The 10,038-nt window shown below is 49.8% G+C and overlaps 1 protein-coding gene across 1 annotated transcript; it reads left to right on the top strand.

The window, feature by feature from the left end:
• The first annotated feature begins 299 nt into the window (after nucleotides 1–299).
• On the top strand, nucleotides 300–6,821 carry LOC119375351 (beta-alanine transporter). The gene is made up of 2 exons (XM_037645529.1): nucleotides 300–1,428; nucleotides 6,061–6,821. Exons 1-2 carry the CDS (start codon nucleotides 300–302, stop codon nucleotides 6,819–6,821), a joined length of 1,890 nt encoding a protein of 629 aa, XP_037501457.1.
• The last annotated feature ends 3,217 nt before the right edge of the window (nucleotides 6,822–10,038 follow it).

Raw genomic sequence — 10,038 nt, 5'->3', positions numbered from 1 at the left:
GTGTGCTATAGCCTACACATCTAAGTCACTTTTGACGTTCGACACCACAAACCAATCAGCTGTTCATTCTAACGGACGCCATGATTTCTAGTAGGAATGTGGGTCTCTGAAATCATACCTCATCCACCTGATCTACTCTAGGCCAATTCACCTGAATTGGTATGTGCCAATATTCCTTTGGGCCATCACCATCATCATAAACAGACACATTTTGCTGCATGCTGTCCGTCACGCTGCACATGCTCGATCGAGTGCACGCACCAGGCTCGCGTCAGTTCACGCGGTGGCCCTAGCTGGAAATGTCCGGTCCCCGTCGAAGCCCCAACAATGCCGGCTCGCCGCCGCCTTCCTCGCCGCCGATTACGCACGATGACATGCAAGAGAATGATATCGGAAGCACGGCCGCTCCCACCGGGGCCACCCCTGCGTTGTCGTCGCCGATGGACCACATTCTCATCTTCGGCCACGGTCGCTTCCAGAAGCGCGTCCTGTTCTGCACCACGCTGGCATTCTTCGCGGCCGTCACGCACGTCAGGTCGCCCGCGATCCTGGCACGTCCCGTGGACCACTGGTGCAAGCCTCCGACCGACTACGCCTACATGACCGTCGGCGCGTGGAAGAACGCTAGCGTGCCGCTGGAGGCCGACGGCAAGACGCGCAGTGCGTGCCTCCGGTACGAGCCGCCGATACCCGACTCGGAGGACGTCGAAAACCGCACCAAGGTCCCTTGTGACGCCGGCTGGGACTACGACGTCGACGTCGACTCGGGAGTGATCTCCATCGTGATTGAGTGGAACCTGGTGTGCGGCCGCCGCTGGATCTTACGCGTGCTTTCCGCGGTCTACTTACTGGGAGGCGCCGCGGGAGCTCCGCTGGCTGGCGTTGTGGCCGACGCTGTAGGTCGCCGTCCCGTGCTCTGCGTGTGGCTATTCCTGGTAATGTTCTCCGGCGTCTCGCTGGCCTTCGCTCGAACCATACTGGTGTTCGCCACCCTTCGCGCCCTCCTATCTGCGTCGGTCACCAGCGTCCTGGTAACTTCGCTGGTGGTCCTCTTCGAGGTCACCGACACCCGGCACCGTGCTTTCTTCTGCAGCCTGGCCATGGCATCGGCATTTTTCATGGCGGCGCTGTACGGCGAGATCATCTTCCACTTCGAGCTCAGCTGGTACGCGTCTCAGATGGCCTTCATGGTTCCCACGAGCGTGCTGGTCTTGGCCGTGTACATGATAGACGAGTCCCCGTGCTGGCTTCTGGCCGTGTCGAACAAGAGGCGAGCCGAACAGGTGCTGTCCTGGGCGGCGCGCGTGAACAGGATGGACCCGGACGTCTTCAAGGAACGCCTGTCCGAGCTCAAGGCGGAGCTCAAGAAGCAGCAGGGACCGCAGCAAGCGTCAAGCGGCACCCCATATGTTCTATCTCCCGAACAAGGTACTCTTTGGTGATACAAGGCAGAGGGTGATGTTGATCGCGCCGGTCGCGGGTACTGTGCGATATCAGGATGCCAGAGGAGTAGGGCGCCAAATTTTCGAAAATCAATCGCATGCAACAAATAATGTAATGAACGCAGGCCCTTATAATACAGGCTCAGCTATACTTTCTTATTCGTAGTGTGCACTTTCTGCTTGACTTTTGCAGCTCAGAGAGGCGATGGAGAATGAAGGCGGGAATGATGTTGCCTTAGAATGCGAAAATACTGACAGTTAATCGGCCCTTATCTTTACTAAACCTACGCTCAGATATCATACTGTCACGTTGAAGTGACGGGCTCTGTCTATAGGCTAAGCACAGATACGAGGGGACTTGAAAGCAAGCTCTATATGCATGAACTTGTGCCCATAAGAAAAATTCTGGCGAAAACTGTTTGGCGGCAGCGAAGCGACATGTGCGGTCATGAGCGTCGGCGGGAAGAATGCCCGTACTCTCGCCGATCCAGTCTTTTATAATCGCGACACCAAACATACAGTTCCCCTTCAGGGGGGAGGGGGGCGAAGGTTCATAGCGGCGCCCCCGCTCCCTATTAAATCAATGTATGGGGCAGACTTTGCGCCCCGCCCTTGTTAGGTGACTAGAGGGTGCACGGGGGGGGGGGGCAGGGTCGACCCCCCCACCCCCCACCCCCCACCCGTGCGCACGCCTATGATCGGACACTAATGCACCGCAGCGTGCGGTTCGAAGAGGGGCTAAGAAATATGAAATAGAGTAGATGGGCAGAAAATGTGCTCCGGTATTTGTAGAGGAAGAGCGTTTACACACAGTGGAGAAAAAGAACTAGGAGACTCACCAGTAAATATAAGGCTGGCAGTGTAAGCGATATGGCAACAACCAGCGTTAAGCGAAAAGTCAGAGAGGCGGAGAGGATTTATTGGATGGCAGCAATGGTAAAAGATCCGGCAGATACCACGCTCTGTGGGAATCGATGCAATACGAAGCAGCCAGCAGAGAGTAGCATACATCGTCTTGCTTCTCTTTGAGGAAAATGAAGTCATTGATGTCATGACGTCTAGTTCACCATATATTCCATGTCTATCATGCATGCATGGGTGTACAATCAATTAGTTAATGAAACGTATATTCTGGTGCAAGACAATGCATGACCTCTAATTTATGTCTTGACGCACTCATGTAATGCCATACTAATTTTGGTGTATATCCAGTTAACAAAATGGCCGGAAGCGCACCAAGACAGTATCATGTAAATCATGCCGTGCATGACATGCATGTTATGTTTTGCGTATTGGGACCTGTCGTTTATGTTCGTCATACAGTCAAGTCGTGCAATACCAGTTTTGGTGTATATCAAGCGAGGGAAACAACCGCGAGCGCACCATGAGCGTGGCATGTAAATCATCCTGTACATGAAATTCATATCATTGTCATGTCACCACCTGCCACTAGTGTTCACCATACAATCGCGTCGCGCAATACCAATATTGGTGTATGTCAACCTAGCGAAACAGCCGCGAGCAGACCATGAGCGTTGCGTGTAAATCAAGCCCCACACGACATGCATGTCATGATTTTCATGTTATCACGTGTCATTTATGTTCGTCATACAGTCACGTCATGCGATACCAAATTTGGTACATGTAGAGATAGCGAAACGACCGCAAGAGCACCGTGAACGGGGAATGTATGTCATGGCGTACATGACATGCATGTCATGATTTTCATCTTACCACCTGTCATTTGTGTTCGCCATACAGAAATGTCTCGTCGTACGAATTTTGGTACATATCCATCTAAATAAATGGTCGCGAGCGCCCCGAGACCATGTCATGTAAATGATACTGTACTACATGACATGCGTGTCATGATTTGCACGATAGGACCTGTCATTTGTGTTTGTCATACTCTTGCCACTCCATGCCAATTTCGATATATATCAAGTTAACGAAACGGCCGCAAGAAACTAACACCGTGGCATGTAAGTCATGCCGTTCATGGCATGCATGTCATGAATTTCATATTACGACGTGTCATTGATGTTCGTCATACATTCACGTTATACCATACCAATTTTGGTGTGCATCCCATTAATGAAACGGCTAGGAGAGCACAAAGTCGTACGCGGCTAGATAGATAGATAAATACGCTCGAAGTCACATAAGTTCGCTGAGAAGCGCTTCGCTTAAAAAAAATGTCACAGTTTCGCTGCAAGGGCGAAGCAATGAATGCGAGAGCAAGAAATGGAAAATGTCACACGAAGAACCAGAAGAAGCTCGATACTTTCAGCACCTGTCACAGTTACGTCTTTGTGCTTGAGCAACGCGCTGCAGGGGTCGATAATGGAGAATCAGATGCTCTTAGATATTTCTTTTTCCTTTAAACTGCGGCGCGTTGAGTGACCCCCTGCGTTTCTTGCCACCCGGGGGCGTCTGATGCAAGGTGTGCCCGGTGTTCTTTGTTTTTTTCTTCTTCCACATCACGAGTCGGTGCAGAAAAGGGCCACTTCGTCGTGCGCGTCTCAAGGGCAGTATTAAAATTGAAAGAAAATTAGGAGCGTTGCGTGATAGAAAACACGCTCAAGCTCCTACGGGATTTGCTTACCACCGGCGGTAAATGGTGTATATTAATACATAGCTCGCCGTTATTCCGCCGGCATGGTTGAGTTGTCTAATGAAGCGGGCTGCGGAGCGAGGGGTCGATGGTTCGAATGCCCGGCTGGGTGCTTCCGGAATTGTTTTGTTTTATTTTTCTTTGGGCCTTTATATATACATATATATATATATATATATATATATATATATATATATCCGGGGCATGAAGGTGACGGCGACGGTAAAATTCAGCTGAGAGTGTCCATATAATTTCTATCGCAATAAAACCGGCTCTGAGTATAATAATAATAATATCTGGGGTTTAACGTCCCAAAACCACGATATGATTATGAGAGACGCCGTAGTGGAGGGCTCCGGAAATTTCGACCACCTGGGGTTCTTTAACGTGCACCTAAATCTAAGTACACGGGCCTCAAACATTTTCGCCTCCATCGAAAATGCAGACGCCGCGGCCGGGATCGGCTCTGAGTAACTACCGAAAAGGCAAAAACGAAATAAGGAGGGAGGCATTTTACGAAAATTCGAGGAGCACTTTACTGTTTCAAGCGAGGTCGGATTGCCTTAGAACGCGTAGTTACAAAGTGACATTCAGTAAAGAACAATGCACATGCTGTGAAGAAGCTAAGTAAACGACCGAGCATGTTCTGGTTGAGTGTGGAGATACCCACCTAGGTGTACCTTTGTGCATGAGCCTACATGAAGCCTTGGTTTAAGGGACAACAACGGAAAGTTGAACACGCCCGCGATAGAAATAAGAGACGGTTAGAGTATTGATGGCAGAAAACTAGGCAGGAAAGGAGAAAAATAGTGGGGAGAAAAAGGGCATTCTATCACAAGGGGCACAGAACTGGGCTTTGAATTTGTTGTTGTTTTTTTCTATCATAAGATTGATTTAATCGAAGTGCACATGGCATTAGGCCAACATAAAAAGAAAATAGCTTTTTTTTTTCGAGCCTGGAGGCACACACGTCACCGCCCCGTTATAAAAGGGGACTCTCATAGCATCCATCTATTCATGGCCCCGCCGTTTTATCAAAGGCATGCCCAGCGCCCGAGTGACGGAGCGACGCGCTAACGATGCGGCGCTGTATATAAGTTGAGAGCGGTGCTGCGGAAAGAAGCGGACGCCAGCGTAGACCCACGTGGAAATATATGTGTCCTACACCAATCGTGACCGCGAACCACTTGCTCTTTTTTACGAGTTTGGTTTTATTCGGGGTTCTGAGACATAGCTGGAAATGCCAACTTCCAATTGACAAACGGAAGCCGCCGAGCAGGGAACGTTATATCGCTACAGTAGATTATAACCTAACAATAAATGTAAGCCCCACGTGACAGCCGTCGCTGGTCCTACCGAGAGAATTCGCATATAGGCCCCATCAAAGTGCAACTGCTCATTTCCGTGACATCAAGCACTTCATGTGTAGGTGAGTTCCATGCAGACCCACGTTCGTGTCTGCGCTTTTCGGTCGAGAACTCGAACTCCCTTTAACAAAAATTCTAACATCACTGCTGAGTCAAATGTAATACTTCAAGTATGGATGGCAAATTAATTCCTAATACTCGTAGTATTTATTTACATTAGCAGCGACAAAGTACTTACTAAGGTTAGAAGGAAAAGCATCTAGAAAAAAGAGCATCTTGTATTTATGAGGTCGTAAGCGAGTGCGAATGCTTGCACCATAAAATACTTTCTTCGGCTAATGAGTCACATACGACACTTTTTAGCGCAAAAGTGGAAAGAAATCGAATCTTGAGAAGAAAAGAACACAGTGCACAGGGCGAGCGCTCGCCCTGTGCAATGTGTTCTTCTCTTCTCAAGATTCATTTCTTTCCACTATTGCGCTAAAAAATGTCGTATGTGATACAACACTAACTCGCCCAACGGGAAGCTTTATTTCTAATGAGTCGTCTAGGCTGATCGTTTGGAAAATATACTTTATCGTGCACGCGCCGTAGCACTTTTGAAGAGTGTCCGTTGCGAGCTGTCTTCATTTTGCAGTCGCAGAGGTGCACGCCATCGACCTGCTTGTCAACCAACAGCTGCGCAAGCGGACGGCCATCATGCTCGGCTGCTGGTTCCTCTGCTACGCCGTCTTCTTCAACCTCTCCACGCTGCAAGTGATGCTCACCGACATGTCTGCGCGCTTCGTCCTCACCTCCCTCAAGCTGACCGGTATCCTGGTGGACGTGCCCATCATCATGCGCGCTGGCCGCCGCCGCTCCCTGGCCTTCAGCATGGTCGCCCTGTCCGCGCTGTCCATCGCCCTGGCGCTCATCCACGTGCTGCGCGCTCCCGACCCTCTGCTCGTCGGCGTCGTCGTCTCCTCGCTGCTCGTCTTCGACATGTGCCTCATCGCCCTGTTCCTCATCTCGGCCGAGCTCTACCCGACCGTGGTGCGGGCGGCGGGGCTCGCCTTCGGCTACGCCTCCGGCCTGCTGGGCACGTTCGCGTCCACCTTCGTCGCCGACATCCGCCAGGCCGAGCTCAAGGGAGCAGTGTACGGGGTGGCAGCGGTGCTGCTGCTATACGTGGGCGTTATGGCGATGGGGCTGCCTGAGACCACGCAGCTGCAGCCGGCCAACACGATCCGCGACATGGAGGCCGACCGGTGGGCCCTGCGCACGCCGCTCAGAGTGGCGCGGGGTGCCGCGCAAGGGAGCGTCAAGCGCAAGCGTCCCCGAGGCTTCAACCGCGAGCGGAGCAGCAGCCGAAGTCCAGAAGTCTTGTCGCCGCGCAGGCGGGAAAAAGTGACTCGCTGACGTCATCCGGCTGTGCTGAGAGCTTTTGTTCTCACATTTAATGGACGAATTTTACTTTTTCTTCTCGTTTGCAGGAAACTTTAGCGAGCTTTTGCTTTAACGTAGATATGTGAGTTTATTATTATTTTTTACCGAGCGTATGGCATTTATAAACAACCCAATTCAATTCGACATCAGTTTCATGATATGATCACAAGTTAAGCTTGCTATATTCGCAATTTGTCGATGATGACGAGGCAACGCCTGGTCCGGCTTTCCGACAACGGCTTTGCTAATAAACTAAATATGCGAGTGTTTTCCAACGTCTGTACATGCGAAGCGCAATCTTTTCCCTGCGTGCAGTGAAAACGTATGTTGAATAAAATTCCTGCAGTTCCCACGCATTGTGCGAATCGAAATCATCCGAGACACTTGGTGAGTGGCTACTTATGCCGTATATGCTAGGTCTTACGAGATTCATCGATGTTTGTATAATGTGTGCATATCGTGGGCTTTCCAGGCATGTGAACTACACTGGCATCCAAAGGGTACCACCTAGTATGACGACCCGCCACGGTGGTCTAGTGAATATGATGCTCAACTGCTGATCCGAAGGTCGCGGGATCGAATCCCGGCCGCGGCGGCCGCTTATCGATGGAGGCGAAATGCTCGAGGCCCGTGTTCCTAGATTTACGTTCACGTTAAAGAACTCCAGATGGTCAAAGTTTCCGGAGCTCTCTACTACGGCGCCCCTCATGATCATATTGTGGCCGGCACCCTTGTTATAGCACAGACGTCACTTTGAACGCGATAGCTTTAAAGAGCTTGTTTCGCAGAAGTTCCGTTGTCGGTGTCGTCGGTTGTGAGCGAAAAATCAGCGTAGTCCGTGACCGAAAAATCAAGAAAGGTGTAAATAAAAAAATCTTCGGGTTCGAGTGATAATCAAACCCAGGCCGTCTCAGTGGCAAGCAGGTGTTCTACCACAGAACCACGCCGTTGCTTGAAACTGCGCCGCAAAAAAAAAAACAATATATATGAATGTCATGTAGCGGGAGGAGTCTCCTTAACGCATGTAATATTGTGTGGCAGAAGCGTATAAAGGTACCAGGCGTTAAAAAATGTGAATTGCATAACGAGTGGGTGTTTCAAAGGTCGACCCGTTACAAACCATTCAGGCATAATTAATCGTCATTCACTGAAGAGTGGTAAGCGCGACTAGACAGGGACGAAGAAAGAAAACAGACAAGGACACAGCGCTACTTTCAACTTATCTGCGACGGGATCAAAAAAGTGTACAGCTGCGCAGGTGCGCGTGGCACCTTACGGACGTGTAGACGTAGTTTCAAACAGCCACTGTAACACGCGCAGACGTTCGCTTCCTTGCCTCACGGTTGAGGCGTCCATTGAGAAGCGAAGCGAATCCCGGCCAGCGATTGAGAAGCACACGGGGTCCGATTACGCTATCGCGTTCTACTCTTGAAGGCGAAGCTCAAGCGTCCTCCAAGTTTTTATTGAACTTATTGTAAGCAGCGTTCGAGCTCTTGTGTGCTGATTGTAAGCAGCGGACGAGCTCTTGTGTGCTACATTAAAATCGCCAATCATAACAAATGGTGTGTATCTCTTTTTTTATCCACGAAATGTCGAGCCGCCTACATCTGGCTGCTCTCGTGGTCACCACTTGGTGCATACCAAATTGGCATAGGAGGGTATGAGTGCACCACGACCATCACTGTCAGGTCATGACATGAATCCATAACAAGCCTGCCACGTACGTCATGAAACCATTTCCCACAGTGCAGCACATATCCGCATGCGAAGGCCCATGGTACATGGATATGCGCCACAGGTGATTCACGAACTATATCAACGCAGGTCAGGATAGACTATTTTGCTGTCTTGGGTTTATATAGATTTTGAATCTCCCGTGGCGCATATCCGCTCACCGGGTCCTCTGGTTGGCGTCTCCTTGACTTGGTACATACCAAAATTAGCATCGGAGGACATGAGTATATGACGAACACGATTACGAGATCATAAATAAAGTGACATTCTTTTTTTTTATTTGCGACATAGGCTTGCCCTTAAGGCATAATATTTGTTGTGTATATTTGTACTAAGTGTGCGCCGTTAGGCCGGTGTTGTGTATGAAGTGAAGAAGTGTCTTGTGGAATGTGTTGTCATATATCCATCGGTCATAACTGTTTGTGTCACTGTAGCGAAGACCAGCTTGCAGGAGATGACGGGAGCGTTCCGACTGTAACCCTTGGCATATCCATATAAGATGGTATGCATCTGCTTGCATCACCGGAACAGAACAGTACGGGCATGTAGCACCCACTGGTAAATGCGACCAGTTCCATGTTGAGGTAACAGCTGGTGTAAGGGCCACCCCTGCCCGAAGCCTCCTAAGCACAACTTCCTCCGCCCTAGTAAGGTGAAGGGGGAGAGAGCAGACACACGGTGGGATAAGAGCGCGTGTATCCTGCCGGAGAACATTTTTACGGGAACGGAGTGTATTTAGGGGTTGAGGTGGAAGGGGAATAGATGGGAGGTCTGTATTAGGAGGGCAGTGTGCCTGTTGGTCAGCAGCAATATTGTGAGGGTTCGCAGCATGGCCTTGAATCCAGTGTACCCTGATGCAAGTGACTGTATTACGGTTCATCTTATGTATCGCCTCGCAGATTTCCATCGCCTTGTGAACTTTCTTGAGTTCCTGGATAGCCGTTAAAGAATCAGTGAATACCTCAAGTTGCTTAATTGTAGGCATCATAGAGGTGACATCCCGCAATACGTTATGGATGGCTTGAAGTTCCATTACAAGAGGACTGGCTTCCGTAGATAGATAATGCTGGTGACCACTGATGCAATTATGCGTGGTACTTAGGAATGATGTCCTCCCGCCGTCTTGTAGGATAGCAGCATCTGCATAGACTTTGCAGGTATTAGCGCATGGTGCTTCGATGATAGAGCATTCGTCAATAATACCTGATTGATCGCTGCGCCGTAACTTGCTTGTCTTATTAGATGTGATGGTGGTGAATTCCCAGGGAGGCATTGTATCGGACTGGTTGTCAATGCGAAACCCGCGTTGAAAGTGAGCATGCAACGCAGCAACAACCAGAACAAGTTGCTTTTTTTTTATTTAAGAGAACGGAAATTTGGGTAAGTTGGTTTGCATTCATTTTAAAAACAGCGCAGCAAAACGAAGACAATATAGAAACTGTCAGCGAGTCAGCGC

Source organism: Rhipicephalus sanguineus, chromosome 11 (genome assembly GCF_013339695.2).
Source record: "Rhipicephalus sanguineus isolate Rsan-2018 chromosome 11, BIME_Rsan_1.4, whole genome shotgun sequence".
Lineage (NCBI taxonomy): Eukaryota > Metazoa > Arthropoda > Arachnida > Ixodida > Ixodidae > Rhipicephalus > Rhipicephalus sanguineus.
This window is presented reverse-complemented; position numbering and strand designations above follow the sequence as displayed.